This window comes from Takifugu rubripes, chromosome 1, assembly GCF_901000725.2.
Source record: "Takifugu rubripes chromosome 1, fTakRub1.2, whole genome shotgun sequence".
Classification (NCBI taxonomy): domain Eukaryota; kingdom Metazoa; phylum Chordata; class Actinopteri; order Tetraodontiformes; family Tetraodontidae; genus Takifugu; species Takifugu rubripes.
The window spans coordinates 2,763,040-2,780,465 of record NC_042285.1 but is presented as its reverse complement, the minus strand read 5'-3'; the positions used below and the strand labels follow the sequence as shown (position 1 = coordinate 2,780,465).

At 47.5% G+C, this 17,426-nt stretch overlaps 2 protein-coding genes and 1 long non-coding RNA gene across 8 annotated transcripts; 1 reads left to right on the top strand and 2 right to left on the bottom strand.

Annotated features, from left to right (window-relative positions):
* Positions 1-516: 516 nt before the first annotated feature.
* LOC105417226 (uncharacterized) lies at positions 517-3,629 on the bottom strand. 4 transcript variants are annotated; one of them, XR_003885677.1, is made up of 4 exons: positions 3,363-3,612; positions 2,503-3,093; positions 2,212-2,267; positions 517-2,087 (listed from the first exon to the last, which is right to left on the bottom strand). It is a non-coding gene; the product is annotated as an uncharacterized lncRNA (long non-coding RNA). The 4 variants fall into 4 exon arrangements; XR_003885676.1 differs by having other exon boundaries at positions 517-3,093; positions 3,363-3,435; positions 3,565-3,629; XR_003885675.1 differs by having other exon boundaries at positions 517-2,267.
* Positions 3,630-4,200: 571 nt separating this feature from the next.
* LOC101068960 (S-adenosylmethionine synthase-like) lies at positions 4,201-6,883 on the top strand. Its single transcript, XM_003961113.2, has 9 exons — positions 4,201-4,819; positions 4,927-5,004; positions 5,077-5,199; positions 5,285-5,397; positions 5,467-5,610; positions 5,685-5,903; positions 5,992-6,174; positions 6,283-6,416; positions 6,496-6,883. Exons 1-9 carry the CDS (start codon positions 4,663-4,665, stop codon positions 6,596-6,598), a joined length of 1,254 nt encoding a protein of 417 aa, XP_003961162.2. The 5' UTR covers positions 4,201-4,662; the 3' UTR covers positions 6,599-6,883.
* A 1-nt stretch (position 6,884) lies between these two features.
* On the bottom strand, positions 6,885-16,551 carry LOC101069187 (transmembrane protein 150A-like). 3 transcript variants are annotated; one of them, XM_003961114.3, is made up of 8 exons: positions 16,039-16,549; positions 15,196-15,282; positions 13,949-13,996; positions 12,809-12,895; positions 11,980-12,047; positions 11,018-11,145; positions 8,624-8,801; positions 6,885-8,291 (listed from the first exon to the last, which is right to left on the bottom strand). In XM_003961114.3, exons 2-8 carry the CDS (start codon positions 15,258-15,260, stop codon positions 8,041-8,043), a joined length of 825 nt encoding a protein of 274 aa, XP_003961163.1. In that variant the 5' UTR covers positions 15,261-15,282; positions 16,039-16,549; the 3' UTR covers positions 6,885-8,040. The 3 variants fall into 3 exon arrangements, with proteins under 3 accessions (XP_003961163.1, XP_029697017.1, XP_029697022.1); XM_029841157.1 differs by lacking the exon at positions 16,039-16,549 and adding an exon at positions 15,345-15,476; XM_029841162.1 differs by lacking the exon at positions 15,196-15,282 and having other exon boundaries at positions 16,039-16,551.
* Between the last annotated feature and the right edge of the window lie 875 nt (positions 16,552-17,426).

The window sequence follows — 17,426 nt, the reverse complement described above, 5'->3', positions numbered from 1 at the left end:
CCCCTTGTCTCCCTCCCTCCCCCCCTGCCGTGGCCTCGCGCCGTCACACGCTGCCAACTTCTGCACCAGGCTGAGAAAAGGCGGGAGCGGCCGAGGGTCCGGCCCCCAAAGGTTCTGATGTGCTGGCATGTTGAGGCCGGTTTGGAAACGGGCCTGGAGCGGCAGCTGCCGTCAGCAGGGCGGCAGGAGACGACTGGACTCAGGTCAGCGCGGGTCAGGTGCTGCCGTGGGATCCTCCTCAGACGCTTCACTGACCGCGGGACGTTTCACGCACAGCACAGGAGCCGCGGCTCGGGTTCTGCTGGAACAGGAGGTCCAACCAGCAGAAGGAAACCCAATTTAACCCAATCTAGCCCAACAGGGGAAGCTGTGAATGGCTAATGTGGGTTAAACCACTTTTCCCTGATCAGTAGGGAGCCGGTTATCTTTACACTCAAGCAGGAAACAAGCACAAGCTGCTGGGATGTTTCTGCAGCAGGGGTCGTGACCCCCCCCCCCCCCCGCGCCCCCATGCACCTGAGTCGACAGGTTGATTCTAATCGTAGCTGGTTAGCCTGGATCAGCAGGTTAACAGGTGAGCTCACCTGCACTAAGGCCAAAGGGAAAGTACCCAAATCCCCTTAAATACCACGTTGGAGCTCCTCAGCAGAGCTAATTAGTGCCACTTTTGGAGATGATCTCCCCTCAGAATTTGAATTCAGAATCGTTCTTTTTATTTGCAGCAACGTTAGCTCATTAAACCAAATCCCGAGGAACAATTTTCCCGTTGTTAAACTGGATTCGTGGCTGCTCGGAGGTGTTTGGAGGAAGGAACTGCAGCTTTGGGGAGATTCTCTCGTTCTGAAATCAAAGGGGATCAATCACAGCTGCTGCCGCCTGCGTCACGGTGACGCGGCGATGCAACCGGTGATTTACATCCTCACATACGTGGCCGTCGCCATGGCTACAGTGTGCTTCCAACGTGCCGAGCTAAGCTAAGCTAATTAGCTTTTGCAAAAACAATGTCAAACATATGTACGACGGGCGGTTCGGCCAGTTCAGATGTAGATCACATCAAACACAGTTTTAGACTATTATGGGATTCGTCTTTCCTTCTAGCCTGATCCATAAACATTAACAGCCTCAGGTGGTATATATATTAGCTTCCAACACAAGGATATTTTTGGCCTAAAGGGACATTCATGTGTCTTCCAGCTGCGTGTCTGCACAGGTTTATTTTCCCTCCAGAGTCAATCTAAAAAGCGTGTCTGCTTTTCGAAGAACTCCTGGAATCCTCAAACATACTTCCTACACTAAGAAATGAGTCTTAATTGTCCAAAATCATTTAAAAATGATTACTAAGACCCATTTATGGCAGGAAACGTTTACTGTGGTGGACCTTAAGGGTGGGATCTGTGAGTTAAATCCATCTGGGGTCCTGGTGATTCTGATAATAAGGTGCATGTGCTGCTATTTTACAGTCAAAGAGCAGAAATGTGGCATGTTGGAGCGCTCTGAGAAGCATTTTGACCACTGACAGCTGACAGACTCCAGAAAATACACCAGTCAGTAGAACTGCAATGATTTTAACAGGCTGAATAAATAAATAAAGCTGAGACAAATAGCTGAGGTTTTTGCTTCAGGAGTATGACATACATTCGCCACTAGAGGGAGACATTTACCAAGTCAGCAGCAGGTTCAGTCAGTAATTAATGATGTTAAAAATAATTTAAATGTTTCTTAAAGAAGCTGGATCAAAATATTTGGTCAATTCCAGTACTGGGTCCTCTCACGGCATCTATTTCAGCAAAATATTGCAGCAGGAGGCTTTTAAACACTGACAAAACACAAAGGAGCATCACCTGAAGCTGCTCAGGTGAGTTCACCCCTTCAGACGTGAAGCAATGAGGACCAGGAAGAGGAATATTCAAGTGGAAATGAACAGGTGTCCTCTTTTTAAAGACTGGAAAGACCCTCTTTTTAAAGATGAGGGTTTCATCTGTCTGCAGTAGGTTATGTTTTATGTGATATATAATCCAGTCTGGACAATCTCCGAGGGCTTGTATCCACCTCTCAGGTCTGGCTGACTCAGCTGGACTCTTGTTTAACTATAAAAGATGGAAGATGAGCGTAAAGTGCTCAGCGCTGAGGCATCCCGGAGCTCCAGCAGTAATGTGACCTCGGGTAACAGATGCAGGGACGAAACGTTTCATCGTTCATAAAAAGGCTTACGTCGCCGCAGCGCCGGAGTCTGAAGCATCTTTGCGCATGTAAACTTGTGGGAAATTCTAAAAATAAAAGAAGAAGGTCAAACAAAAATATGTCCTCTTGATGGTTGTGGCAAAATACTAAAAACCTGTGTTGGGGGCGCCCCCTTGTGGTTAAATATTACAACTAAAACCCTGTCTTCATTTAAATATAGTTTAAATGTATATACAAATGTATTTTAGTGATATTGTGACAGAAATGGCACCATTTCCAGCCACTACTTAATCTCATATTAGCTTCTGACATTGTCCTCACATATGTCCTTAATCGTGTCCTCAAACGTGTCCTTCACAGTCGCCATCACGTGCAGCTGTACGCTCCGAGGACGGAGTAACCCCAGCACGTGGGGACAGAGGTTCAGTCTGATCTGCTGCCTTCCTTCAGCCTAACAAGATGTAGATTTAAGTACTGTAGTTCATAAATCTGAGCTGGCAGAATCAACTACGTCACGTGGTATCGTTACGCCATCTCCCCGTCCCCTCGGAGATCTGCCTCTGGTGGTGTAGGGACCCCCTGGGTGAAACACCTGTATACAGGCAGGTGTCTCCTCAGCCGTCATGTCTTTGGTGACGCATCGTTTCACTCTCCTCCTCGTCCCTCTCTCCTCCTCGTTCGTTACATCTGTCCCCCGAACACGCTGGCATGAGGCCTCAACTCTTCCTTGAAATAGTTTTAGGCTTGTTTCCGGTAACAAATCTGCTGCGCAACTCGTGAAATTTGACGTTAGAACTGCAAAGGAGCTATTAAGAATGTGTAATGCATGAAACCAAAACAGATGCGCATCACCTTTGACACGCTCTCCATGTTTGTGGTTGTTTTCAGAAGAAATCTTCATTTAAACCAGCGCTTGATGAATAGAGACATTTTAGAAATACTATTAATGAAGTTACTGAAATTAGCTGAAAGGCTACAACATTGTGACAAAGTCATTGTAAACATTTTTTATCATTAAATCAATCATTAAATGGGATTGTGAGCTACAGTGCCATCTAGTGGCCGGGGGATATATTGCATCTAAGCGCTTTCACAGTCTCATCACATTATTGTTGTTTATTCCAAACAATATACTGTAGTCATATAATTATATATTGGACATGTGTTTGTTCGTTTCTTACCTGGGTATCGGGGTACACAAGGATTGATGGTACATCAGGTTACGGCCGAACTTCGACAACTAAAATCGGCCTTCTGTTAAAATAAGCAAAACTGGGGGGAAGTCTACGATACCAGAAATATCAGGAGGTGTTTGAATCCTACAGCAAACATGCAGTTCCCAAATACCGAAAAACCACAAGGTTGTATTAAATTTATTTATACCCGATATTTGTTTTCTTTACAGGCTACGATTTGTGTTTTAGCACTGAGGAGCGCTCGGTTTGTGGACCCAGAAACGCCGTCTCCACGAGTCAGGGTTAGTCACGCGTTAACAGCAAAACACCGCCCACCTGCGCTGCGCTGTGTTTTCAACAAACGAGCTGGACGTTCAACGCACACCTGAGCTGCTTTCAGGGACAGGCGGAGTTCACGCTATCATTTTATTCATTTACGGACACTAGGAAAAAAACAATAATGTACGTTTTTACATAATAATATTTTAAAAATGTCTCCATGGTAGTTTTATCAACTTTGACAAAGATGTACAGAGGACAAAAACTAAAATCGATCAACACAATCTCCTTGCTTAAAGAATTGTTCTATTGTTATAAGAATTGTTAAATATATTGTAACTTTGTTGTGGCCCAAACTGTGCTTCCGTAGAAGAGCTGTAGAAGAGCTACGTTCATTTTACATTGATTATGAGGAAAACAGAGAAAGAACCTCAACTATTTAAATAATCTTTGCGCATGAAAAGACTGAAACCAAGTTGGATTTTAAACTGAACATTTTTACATTTTAAACGGACCCTTTATTAATATTTAAATTTAGCAAATGTTGAAATCTCAAGACACTGGACCTGGAAACTTTACCATTCCCGCCCCCTTCCTGGGCCCAGTTATCCTCAGGTCATATGGTAAATGTTTTTATAAGACGACCTTGTTCCCTGGATTAGTTGAGAACTCTGGTGGCTGCAGGCAGTGTTCCCTGAGCAGAGCCCTCAAGGGCCCCCGCTTACAAAAGAAACAAAGTGCAGGCATGAATGAATCTATGGCGGACTTGTGAGTGACTGTGCGATGAAACCGGTGCCGTGTCGGTGGATTTGCTGCTCTGACCACGAGAGCAACGTGAGCTCCTTGAGTCCCACGTGTGACAAAATAAAACCTATCAGCGGTTATCTTTTTTAAATAAAGTTTCTCCGCCGGGAAGACTCCAACTCAATAGCTCAACTCCCCGTCGGGGATGTGAATGGTCTGTCCCGGCGAGTAACATACCACCCTCCCCCCCAAGAGCGTGTTGTCTTTGAGTTACCCGGCTGCCATGGCTCAGTTTGGGTTTGGCCGGCACTGCTGTCACAGCGACCCAGGCAGCTCTGAAAAAAAAATGAACGGCACCACGGATGGGTTCTACCAGCAAGCTCCCAGTGAGGCCTGCTCCTTCATATTCACCTCTGAGTCTGTGGGTGAGGGGCATCCCGGTGAGTCCTCCACCACCCCGACGGCCGCTAACGCCGCTGAAGCGTTTAGCAACGACGCGCTGAGGCGCTAAAGCCCTGGACTGATGTGTCCCCAACTTGTCTTCCAGATAAGATCTGCGACCAGATCAGCGATGCCGTCCTGGACGCTCACCTGAGCCAGGACCCTGATGCCAAAGTGGCCTGCGGTGAGTATCGCTGCCGATATTCCAGGGAGATTAGATTCTGAGTGACACCATTCCCCCTCTGGGTTGGACCAGAGACGGTGTGTAAGACTGGCCTGGTGCTGCTTTGCGGTGAAATCACGTCCCGGGCGTCCGTCGACTACCAGAAGGTGGTCAGAGACACCATCAAGCGTATCGGCTACGACAGCTCGGACAAAGGTGAACCAGGAGATTTCGCGTCCCTCCTGCCGTTCGTCTCCTTGTGTTCATGGGTTTGTTCCCCCCCCCCTCCCCGTCCGTCCAGGCTTCGATTACAAAACCTGTAACATACTGGTGGCACTGGAGCAGCAGTCACCTGACATCGCACAGGGAGTTCACATCGACCGCCTGGAGAACGACATCGGAGCCGGAGACCAGGTTCTCCTGCAACACCCAAACGCAGCATTCCCATCTGGGCAGGAATGGTCATGTTTCGTGCCCCCACAGGGACTGATGTTTGGATACGCCACCGATGAGACGGAGGAGTGCATGCCGCTCACAGTCGTCCTCGCCCACAAGCTCAACGCCAAGATGGCCGAGCTGAGACGTGACGGGAGCGTCCCCTGGCTGCGTCCTGACTCCAAAACACAGGTAGAGCGTTGGCGTCCCAGATGGTGAAGGTTCGGGAATCACCCATTTGTTGAGACGGACGTCGCTCTGTCCAGGTGACGGTCCAGTACGTCCAAAAGAGTGGAGCTGTGGTCCCCCAGAGGGTGGACGCTGTGGTGATCTCGGTGCAGCACGACGACGGCGTCAGCCTGGAGGAGCAGAGGACGGTCCTGAGGGAGGAGGTCGTCAAGGCCGTGGTCCCTTCCAAGTACCTGGATGAGGACACCATCTACCACCTGCAGCCCAGCGGACGCTTCGTGATCGGCGGACCGCAGGTAAAGGTGCTGGCGGGTTGGTTGACGGTGGTTGACGGCGGTCCCCTCTGAAGCCCAAGTTTGAGGTCCATGTTTGTGTGACGGTTAGGGCGATGCTGGGGTGACGGGCCGGAAGATCATCGTTGACACCTACGGTGGTTGGGGAGCCCACGGGGGCGGGGCTTTCTCGGGGAAGGACTACACGAAGGTGGACCGCTCGGCCGCCTACGCCGCACGCTGGGTGGCCAAGTCTTTGGTGCAGGCCAGACTGTGCCGGAGGGTCCTGGTGCAGGTGAACCCAGTCTCTTTCATTGTGTTCTTGTCTGTCCTGAGTACGTGGACATGTCCAGGCGGGGGGACCAGAGTGGTTAACAAACGCCTCGCCTGGCTGGGTTCATAGGTGGCGTACGCGATCGGCGTCTCCCACCCGCTGTCCATCTCCCTGTTCACCTACGGCTCCTCCCAGAAGAGCCAGAAGGAGCTGCTGCAGATCGTCAACAGGAACTTTGACCTGCGGCCCGGCATAATCGTCAGGTTTCAAACTGCCTTCGCTCTCAGGTTCTTTGTTCTGTCACGGTCGCGTGTTTGACCGGTGTCTTATGTGCGCTGGCAGAGACCTGGACCTGAAGAGACCCATCTACCAGAGGACGGCCTGCTACGGACACTTCGGCAGGAAGGACTTCCCCTGGGAGGTCCCGAAGAACCTCAGCCTCTAGGCGGCACTCCTGCCGACGTCTGCCCGCCAGTTTTACGTCTGTCCCGGCACAAAGACCATCTGTCTTAAACGCGCAGATAAACCAAAAATAACCCGAGTGTCTTCTGAATGACCTGATTTCATGTTCATTTTAAGCAGTTTAAACCCCTTTACATCAAAATCGCTTCTTATCGGACCCTCAGAGGGTCTTGAATCCGCTTTCTTGAACCATAAATGCAATAAATCCTGCTTTGTTTTGGGTTTTTTTCTGGAAGAAAAACCTGTAAATAACTGACGGACACGGAAAATAAAGCACATCCTTATTTCCTTTTATTAAAAGTCTTTGGTTCTCTGCATAACTGTAGAAGATAGTTGAGACGCGATACAACAAAAATCAGGTGCAAAGTGAGACTTGGCGTTATGAGCGGTGACACGGAACATGCAGGAAAACCACACAGGAGGACATTTCACCATGACAACCACTCAGGAGCGTTAACCGTCCATCTACCGTTTGAGGGGGGGGGGGGAAACAATTGAGGTAAAGAGATGACGCAACAGAATTTCCTGAGAACAATGTGGAGCTCCGCGTCTCGACATCAAAATAAACCGTGGTCCGCACGGCCAGAAGCTGCTTCTGAAGCTGCTTAAGCAAACAAACACAAACGATGCTACGTGACGCGCGAGGCGTTGGGAAAGATCCCTTTTTTACATGAGGTTTTTTCCCGCACATTCCCTTAAATTATTAGCCATTCCTAATCTCTTATCATCTGCAGGAAAGAGAGGCTTCTGCTAGACTTCCAGCCTCTGTTGTCGACGTCTCCGGGAGCAGTTAGCACCAAATAACAAATACCAAACGGAGACCAGTTTGGTTTTAGCACAGGATCGCTAATCAAGCTAGCAGCAGCTGCAAACGGTCAATAGTGACGTTAACCCGCCTCTGTGTCGGTCACCATCATCTCCTTGTCAACCCAACCCCGCCACACTCTCCCACTTCTCCTGAAAAAGCAAATACACCGTTGACATAATCGATTTAAAAGTCGTTGATAAAAAATAGCATTTTATATCAAAAATCTTACTTGTGTTGGCCTATATTAGACAAGGCTACAGCACCACGTGAGTACGGTCCAGAAGACAATTTCAGCTTCAACTTGGAAATTTGTACTTTACCTGTATGTACGCCGTGGCCCACTAGGGGGCGACATAACTTTCGGCTAGCATGTCCGTGTTTTTTATACAAATAACACCTCAAGACCGAGACAGCAGAAAACAATGATGTTTTCGATGTAAACGTGTATACTGGATGCTTTTGGTCTGTGATGTGCTCCAGAGGCACCTGCAGGAACCACAATTCCTCCCCTCAGTCAGCGGCAACACGTGTCGTTCTCTGGTCACTGCTGATCGGATCAGCTGTGCCGTCAGACCCGTCCACATTGGCTAATGGGTCACCCATGGCATCCTAGCCAACTACCAGCTAGCTTCCACCATCGGAAAGCCCTCCACCTGGTGGCGGTTGGAGCCCACCTCCGCCTTGTGGTCGGAGTTGAAGCTCTGGGCTGACCCTCCTCTGGACAGGACCATCAGGGTTTCTCCAGACATGTCCCCAAACTCAAAGGCAAAAGTGCCGTAGAAAAGCATGATGAGCATGCAGTAGATCCACTCAAAGATGGCGGAGGTGTGCTGCAGGACGAAGCTCTCCTGGCAGAAGAAAACGCCACCTGAAGGTTCCAGAGTTAAGGACGGCGATGGAATATGTTATTTTAAAAGGTGCTCTTCTGTTGTAAAAGTCCTGAGATAAACAAACAAATGCATATTTGTTTATTTCAAATTCATTAGGCCTCTATATACGGTACAGTATATTTCTAAATTGGTATTTGAGTTGAACTTGAAGTAGAGCCAACACTATCAGGGCTTGTCAAACAGGCGTCGCCCAGCAGGGGGCGGTATAGCGCCGTACACGCACAGGCTATTCAATCAACAACTTGGTTCAACACTTTAAATGAAGAAGTACATCTATAAATGCAGCATTTGCATCATCTTGGTAGGATACTGAGGACCAGGGAGATCAGGGCCAGCAGAGTCATCCCCATACGCAGGTGTCCTACCCAGTACTGCTCCTGGGTCTTGGCCAGTTTGTAGGTCAGAGCCGACTGGAGACACACGGACAGCATGCTGGATGGGAATGCCACCCCGGCTCCGATATAGTGCAGAACTTTGGCAAAATCCACCTGAAAAAGAAAAGAAAAGGAAAATATTATGTTGTCATTTTCACCAGTACCTTTAAGAGTATCCACCTGAAAAACGTTCACGTTCATTCAGGGCTGTTTAGCAGTTCTAGCATGCTAAATGAGCTCAAACAAACAAACATCAGGCGTTAAAAGTCAATATTAACCACTCAAAAGACATCTGAGGGACTCAGTTTTGCCACTTTGACCTTCTTGTGCACGCTAGAATGGTTAGTGAAGCCTGTTAGCTTTAGCCTCAAAAACCTACAAAACGCATGAAAACAAGTTTTCCGGTGTGGCTGGACTTCCCCCATCTCAACTGTACTGATTAGTGATATCACACCCACACACACACACACACGTTACCGGTGTATCAGGCAACGTAGAGCCGATAGAAACATGTCTCACACACGCCGAGAGGCCTTTGCGATCTGTTATCTGAGCTCCTGGATCAGCTGCGACAGGCTGATTTGCACCAGGAAAAGAAAAAAAAAATGAACGAGGTGGAAGAGGAAGAACGGAAAAGAGGTCTGAATCATCCGAAACGGAGTCAGGAAGACGATTAGGGGCAAAAACTGTATCTGTTCGATACCTGAACGGCAGGTGATGGTCTCACCTGAGACGTATTATATGGATAAACTCACTTCCTCTCATGCTTGATGTGTTTTCCCTCGTCTCTGACAACGCTAAACTTAGCATTGGTTAGCGTTAGCATTGGTAAGAGGGCGTTTCTCAGTGTTTAATAATTATCAGCACAAAACTTTACAACTGGAGGACACTAAAGGCACGAGGACAACCCCAGAGAGCACATCGACGGACCTCAGATGGAACAGACCTCACGTGTGTGTGTGTGTGTGTGTGTGTGTGTGTGTGTGTGTGTGTGTGTGTGTGTGTGTGTGAGGTTCGTCAGTATCTATCACATTTTCTTGTTGCGTCACCGGGACCTCTTGTAACATTTAGAATATGGCAAACATTATGTAAGAAAGGTGGGGAGGGAGGGAGCCAATCAGGCGCCACAGAGGGGGCCAGCTGTTACTGGGGGAGCGGGGTGGTGGAACCGGTGGGTGAACTGGGCAGAGAGCCCGGCACTTTAGTCAGAGGGGAACGTGAGTCAGCTTTTCTCTGTCTCACACTTCAGAAACACACCCATCAAAAACTCTAACCCCAACCTTAAAAAATTAATGTCTTAACCCCTCAAACAGTCCTTTGAATTTGTGAGGGCCAGCAGAAATGTCCTCACCTCCCAAAAATACCCCCACTTTGCGCACACTCACGCACACACACACACACACACAGACACACAAATAAAGTAAAAGTGTCCATTCTTTTCAGTAGAATCTATTGATGAAATTTCAGAGGGTGCTAGTCGAGCACACACTCATCCCAAAAACACACTCGTTAGAGTCGAGGTCAGGTCCAACACCTGAGCCCCCCCGCCCCCCCCAGCACTGCAGGTGTGTGTCCCAACCCCGAAAAACTGACAAACCCTCTGGACACCGAGAGCTGACAGACAGGAAGAACAAACACGTCTTCAAAGGAGATTAATGGAAACTGTGTGTGCGTGTGTGTGTGTGTGTGGGGGGGGGGGGGGGCCTTGGCATTATTCAGCCAGCAGACGCACCGATCAGAGTCTAGAACCTTCACCCCTGATTACCAGCAACAGAGTCTGACCATGAAGGCTTCAACACTGTCTCTTCACTTCTTCTTCTTTTCTAAATTCACCTCCAAGCCTGAATTTGGAGGCCAGTGCGACCCTCTGCACCCCAGTCGCCATAGAAACAAACCATGAATCAGGTCTGAGGAAAGTTTAAGGTCTGAACAAAAGAACCGAGACTGTAACGAAAGGACAGATTAGCATTTTAGCCTCGTTCCTGCAGGAATCCAGCTCGGTGTTTTCTGAACTGTTCGGGAATGTTGGAATTCATATCTACAGATATGAGGAAGTGTCTGGGTGTGTGTGGGGGGGGGGGGGGGGGGGGGGGGGGGCACATGTGGCAATTGTTTTTGTCCCTGTTACCGTGATGTTTTTTTTCCAGAAACTAGAACATTATAAAAAAACGCTGGCGTTTGGTCAAATGTTTTCGTACTGTTCTCCACAGGGACGGCGGCTGTGATTTCATCACCGCGCTAAACGTAGCAAAAACAAAATCAGGCGCCAGTGAAACGCACGTCAGGAAAAATACAGATTTAATGCGAACGTGCCGATTTTATAGCGGTACCTGGAAGTTTCCCAGCAGGATCAGACCGGCGGCACAGATCCAGGCGGTGGAGAGGCCCGCCGTGTTCAGGATGCAGTTCTGGTGCTTCTCGATCACCTGAGCGTAGCGCAGCAGGCCGATTAGCATCACTGGAACGAGAGGAACCGAGGGTGAACACGTGCAGCCGGATATTCCCCAGCTACGGCACAGCTAGCAGGTCTTCTGCGACGTGTCAACGGGTTCCTCAGAGTTTGGCAGAAGGTCCATCCTGCAGTTTCATATATATCTTTCCCTGACTGACAGGTGGTGCAGTACCCCTGAAAGACCACAAGGGGCAGCCTTGAGAAGAACTGAATGGCTAATAGGCGCTAACAAGCAGCATTCCTTAGCTTCAAATGTGAGGCTGCAGCATAAAAAAAACAGGTTTTTAGCGGGGGTTCAAGCTCAGGTGATAGAAAGAAAATAAAGAATTGGAATAAAAGTTTAGCAAACTAGCTTCAAGGTTCTTGGATTCTTGGATCCACGCAGTCGTACAGCAGCAAAAACAGCCTGAGCTGAGGCTCTTCCACAGGCTTAATGGCCCAATATTCCACCCTATTTCTCTTCAAACGGACCTTCAAGAGCCAGGTGTGCTGCAGCGATTAATCCCATAAATGTCAAAGAGGCTTAAACACTTATCTCAACGTAACCAGAACATTAACCCGGAAGAAACTTGAGTCCCGTCAGACCCGTCAGAGAGAGTGAAGCCCCATCAGAACCAGGACAGCGTGGGCAGATCTTTAGATCCGGCCTTCAGATTTAAAGCATAGCGAGTCAGAGGGAGAATGCTGGGGGGGAACATGCTCATTTCAGGGCATCCAGTACAGCGGGGGGGCTAAAGCAGACCTGTCGGAGGAGCTGCTACAGCTGGAAAAACATGTCGGGAGCACAGAGAGGCGCTTTCAGCCAGAAGCTGCGTGTAAACACGCACACGTTGGACTCACCCAAGAAGGAACCAGCGCTGCATATGAGGCTGAAGAAGCAGCTTTCAGGGGGGAGAGTTCCGCATTTGCTGCGAAAAGACGAGAGGAGGTGGGGGGGGTTAGTGCAGATCCACTCACTAGGACTCAAACTACACATCTGGGCTTTAACCGGCTTCGTTTACGGCCCAGATTCCTAAATATGAACCGCTCGTGTTTTCGTAGCGTTAGCGGCAGTTAGCAGTGGAGCTAATGGGCCACACTGGACTCTCTGACGTTTCAGGCATCTATCAGCAGTCCGAGGACACACACACACACACACACACACTGTTCTCTCACACACTCGCAGTGAGGGACAGGTGAAAGTCTCAACCTGAACCAATGACCTCGAAAACCCAGCCCGGACGTACGGAACCATCAAAATCTGACCTCTAAACCCGCGGGGGGAGGGAAATAACAGTGTAATACAGGCTATGGAGCCCAGAGACGAAGAGCATCTGAAGATTGTGTTTAGTTTGAGTGATAAAATGACGATTGTGTTCTGGAAGAAGCCGCTCTGGTTCTGGTCTTCAGATGAACGCCTTGTTTATTTAAGGGAAAAGCTGGACCACATCAGAGGAGCGGCCGTTTCCACATGGTTCTGTCTGCGGCTGCATCGCACGTGTTCCGTGTGTGTGCTCACACATGATGGACTTGTGTTATTGTGGGGGGCAGAAATAGAATCATCATTCCTCAGTAATTTACTTCAGCGGTTTCCAGACAGCACCGATGGCGGCAGCAGCTGTCTCTCTCTCCCTCTCTCTCTCTCTCTCTCTCACACACACACACACACACACACAACTCTGTGACTGACCTGATGAGTGGTATGTTGTCCAGGGTGCAGCACAGAACTGGACCTCGCTGTAATGGAAGCTGCTCTTCACAGGAGATATTATAAAGCCTGTAAACGGACACACACACACACACACACACACACACACGCACACACACACACACACACACGTGTTGAACACGCTAAAGGAAACGCTAAAATTCAGCAGCTACCCGCTGATGTTGTTGTCGAAGTTTCAAATTTAAAGTTCAAAGATGAAAGAGCCGCCCTTTCATTGGCCACGTTTGTCCCCTGAACGCCACATCAGAGCTGCGCCGGGACCCTGAACGATGGCGCCAGATTTGAACTGGCGCCATCGTCACGGGTTTGACAGGGACACTCGCAACAACTGTCGAAAATTCACAGCAGATTTCATCGAAATTCCAGGGAGTGAACCCGGAGCAGTTTCCCGGTTCACTTCTCCTTCATCTTGAACGAGATCAAAACGTCCCACAGTCTTTAAATGCCTCATATTGTTCATTTGGTCTAAAGTCCTGAATCTCGGTCAATAACATCTAACCTGTGTTTGCACACTGACTGGACTAGAATTCCAGTTCTGTTTGGTTTCTGGACCAGTAACCTAAAAACCTACTTATCGTGCACGTGTGCACGGGAGTCAGCTGAAATATTTCTGCTGATACAGAGTTTGAAACATCCTGATGGATGATAGATGAAGCTTTGCCGGTACCAGCTGGAGAGGTACCAGGCAGGTGTTTCTGATCCGTGTTGATCCTGATCCGTCTTCCACATACCAGAGAAGTCTCCCCCCCAAATAATATTCCTGAATTCTGTGTGTTTATTGCAGAAATCCCTGCTCAGACCCACACAGCCCTCCTCCTCAGCTCCGACACTGGGGCTGTTTGAATGGAGACTGAGCCAGGGGAAAATATTCCATCCCAAAATAAGACCATGGTGAATTTGCTCTTCTTGAATCTGTGTTTGTGCTCCTGTGACTTTTTGGAGACCTGTGGCACATTTAAAGGGGAAAAAGAACCCTCTGTTACCCCACTAAAGAGAGGTTAACCCACTTTACACGACCAGATCACCAGAACTCTGTGTGTGTGTGTGTGTGTGTGTGTGTGTGTGTGTGTGTGTGTGTGTGTGTGTGTGTGTGTTTCGTACCAGTTATCCACAGGACAGACATGCTGGTTGTACAAGGCCATCGCATATCTGAAAGTTAAAAGAACAAAATAATCAGTTTTCTACTCTAGAACAGAGTGTAAACGTGTGTTTATCACAAGACACAAGGTTGGTTTCCACATGTAAAACGCTGAGCACTTGAACGCACCGCGCGTGTATCCACTCACCAAACAGATGCATTCGTGCGCGGTTGTTTTTTACAGTCTCACTCCGAAATTAGCGCGTTTTAAACCACAACTGCTGTGACTCTGTCATCGGAATACGACGGCTTTTAGCCTGAAGCTACCGTTGATCAGGCGCTAACGCTGCTAATTCACCTGTAGTTTCCAGTGGTGATGGCAGCCTGCTACAACTACCTATAAAGATTCATGCTCCTAAACTGACCCGGACGGATCTCTGATCATTTCAACAGTTCCGGGACAAACTTTTCAGTTCCGACTGAAGGCGAGATGAAGTTCCCATAATTCAGATCACACTCAAGTCCCCTTTGAATTCCTTGGAGACGCAGGTTTAGCTGTAACTAAAGCTAAATGAATAAATAATTCAGAGGGGCGCCCCCCAGTGGACGTATTGCGTGGGGAAAATGGCAGAAAGTCTGAAGCAGCGATAGATCCTTCTTTTAAAATCCGCTGTAAGTGTGTTTTGTAGGTTAAATGTGGATAAAAGAGCTGTTAAACAGTGAGTTTGAAGGTGAGAAATGTAGGATACATTTTCACTTTGTGGGGCAAAAGAGGCAAAAACAAACAGCCCCACAGATAAGAGAAAACCAAAGATAGCAAGCAACTTTTACTGATGCACAAATGCTCTGGTCAGGAATTGATTTATTAAACAAATACTGATGAAATGTGGAGTGGAACCCCTGGTGTCTGAGTCACCTTAATTAAATAGATTTGAGCTCTGGGGAAACAAAAGTCAGTTTGGGGCAATACGGGCGACCACTGGGACATTTTGTGTTGAAACTCTGTCAAAGGTGTGAGAGTTTTCATACAAAATATCACATCGATTATCCTGGTTAGCAGTTTTGTCAGCTACTGACGCCACCTGACACATAATCTAACTGTGTCGAAACCAAAAATACCCTAATAAATGACCGTGCACGTGACTTAAACTCACTTGAAGTTATTTAAACCCCCGAAATGTATCGTTGATACCAACCTAATCCGACATAATTCCAAAATGAGAAACATTTGTAAGCTAACCCGCTAACGGGAAAGGTGGCGTTTACTCACACGGCCCATATTCCGGTGATGATGACGATGGGCAGGCTGAGAGGAAGGATGGCCCACAGGGACATGATGAGCACTGTCAGGTCTCCACTGCGGACAGCATCACCAGAGCGTTACGCCAAATAAATTCAATAAATTCAATAAAACCTCACCAGCAACATCTGCGCTGCCCCCGGTGGCTGCATGCAGTATTACTCATCAACACCTCCCACCCTGTTTTAACGTCTGATTGTAGCTGTGGAACTACAAAATGACGGACAGCTGACTGTAGCTGTCAGAAGAGCCCTGATTCAACAGTCCAACAGCCTCAAGTATTGATTAGGAGTGTTTATCTGATCAGGTTGTTTGAACTGGACTGCAGCTATGGGGGAGTTCACTGACCAGCTGGTTGGAGATAAGAACAACTCCCAATTAAAGTTCATATCTATTTTTAGTTTAAATACAGCAGCAATGAGCAGCGCTGATGGTCCAAATGTACAGTTGTCAGGTGCCAGATTGTCCCATTTAGCCAAGTAAGGAGATCTTTATCGGCTCAAATCGTCACTTTTCTGAGCAAAATATTGATTTTGTGGTCAGAATTTAGAGTATTAAAATCCGACAGCAATCTTCAATTACAAATTTGTCATATTTTCAGTAATCTAGCCTAAAGTAGCAAAGCACAAGTACTATTTAGCCGTAGTTAGGTGCTTAAAGTGATAATACGTCCCATCCTGCTTGAACTTGTGATGCACATTTGAGGAAAATGGACCCAAATGCTTTATTCGAGTGTCACTGAATGTGTCATCTTTCAGATTTAGCCCTCAGCCCGGGTTAAATAAAGAGTCAAAATCAAACGCTGCTTCTCACCTTTGGTCTGTAAACCTTTCAAACTCTCATCCAAACGCGGAGAAAAACTGCGGATTCCATCGCCAAACTTCCCACCAGTGAAGCCAGTATCAGCCCAGACTGGTCACACCAGCAGGGGGAAGCGGGTCCTCTGGTCCTCTGGTCCTCTGGTCCGCAGTCGTGCTGGGCTCTTTCCGATCCGCGCTCCAGGGAACAGCTGGATTCACCAACTTTAACTCCTCCTACACTCTTTAAACTCGCACTTTTGCACAGCTGTCTGGGATTTTATTTTATTTGTTCCTCGTTTCATCCGGAGTTGAGGAACTTCTCCGAACTCGGATCGGGTGGACCCAGCTTTAGGATGTTGTTGATGTTGTTGCCGTGTTTGTCTGAAACCTTCTGCCTGGTTCCTAGAAACACATGTTGCGACATTGGAGAGGCGCGTCACGTGACATCTCGGCTCGATTCTCCACGCGCTGGATTTATTAGCATGTTTTCAATTTTTCTATAAACGGTAACTGTCTGTTTCCGAGAAAATGGTGCGTTCACGTCCCGTTCGTGGAGTTTGGAGTTCGCACATGGGCCCCCGCAGTGTAACGTTTGTGATGTTAGCATATAAGACCCCAAAGTAATTCACCATTGTTACTTAATTACGCTCGTTTAACTTGTTTATCGACAGCAGAGGACGAGCACAGCTGCACATTGGTGGTGGCGGCAATAATTTGTAGTTTTTAGGGCGAAAGCATTTGAATTGGAGTTAAAATTGGCGTAAGAAAGCGCTTAATAAGTTACGCGGGAAAAATTGAAGATACCATTAGTTTGCACCTTTTTGGATTTTCTTTGTGAAAAAGTAATATTTTAATCGTTTTAAAAACTGTTTGTTTCTCAATTGAAATGATGGTGATGATAATAATAATAAAATTAAAATGTTATCAGACAAAAACCTTCTGTTTACAAAGGAGGCAAAGTAAAAATAAAGGAGATGAAATGTAAAAGAAACGACCGGACGAGAAGAAAAAAATATTTTGAAAAACGCGGTGAAGAAAATCAAAATCTTAAATGTACATTAACAGCAGGAAATCACCAATATATAATCTTAACTTAAGAAAAAATGAAATATTGAATTTTCCTAAAGGCACATGAAGGCAACTGCACGTGTTTCCACCCGTGCCTCGTGCTACTGAGTTTCATACAGCTGCCTTGAATTTACATCATGTCGGAAATCAATAGCGCAGCAGATGCACATCTGGAATGATTTAAGAGCGCACCGGCCACCAGAGGGCGACAAAGGTCGTCACAACTGCAGAAAACCATATTTATTCCTCCTTTCTTAGTAGAACTGATCATTTGAACATGAGTTCATTTAAAATAGATAAAGACTCTTACAATTGTATAGTGTTGACATTTAA

Excerpts from the sequence above, each read along its gene's own strand:
- LOC101068960 (XM_003961113.2), top strand. The coding sequence starts at position 4,663 with ATGGCTCAGTTTGGGTTTGGCCGGCACTGCTGTCACAGCGACCCAGGC. Across the intron at positions 5,005-5,076 it reads TGATGCCAAAGTGGCCTGCG|AGACGGTGTGTAAGACTGGC; the intron begins GTGAGTATCGCT and ends GGGTTGGACCAG. Across the intron at positions 5,398-5,466 it reads ACATCGGAGCCGGAGACCAG|GGACTGATGTTTGGATACGC; the intron begins GTTCTCCTGCAA and ends GTGCCCCCACAG.
- LOC101069187 (XM_029841157.1), bottom strand. The coding sequence starts at position 15,391 with ATGAGTAATACTGCATGCAGCCACCGGGGGCAGCGCAGATGTTGCTG. Across the intron at positions 13,997-15,195 it reads ATCACCGGAATATGGGCCGT|ATATGCGATGGCCTTGTACA; the intron begins GTGAGTAAACGC and ends TTTAACTTTCAG. Across the intron at positions 8,802-11,017 it reads TCCTGCTGGGAAACTTCCAG|GTGGATTTTGCCAAAGTTCT; the intron begins GTACCGCTATAA and ends TTTCTTTTTCAG.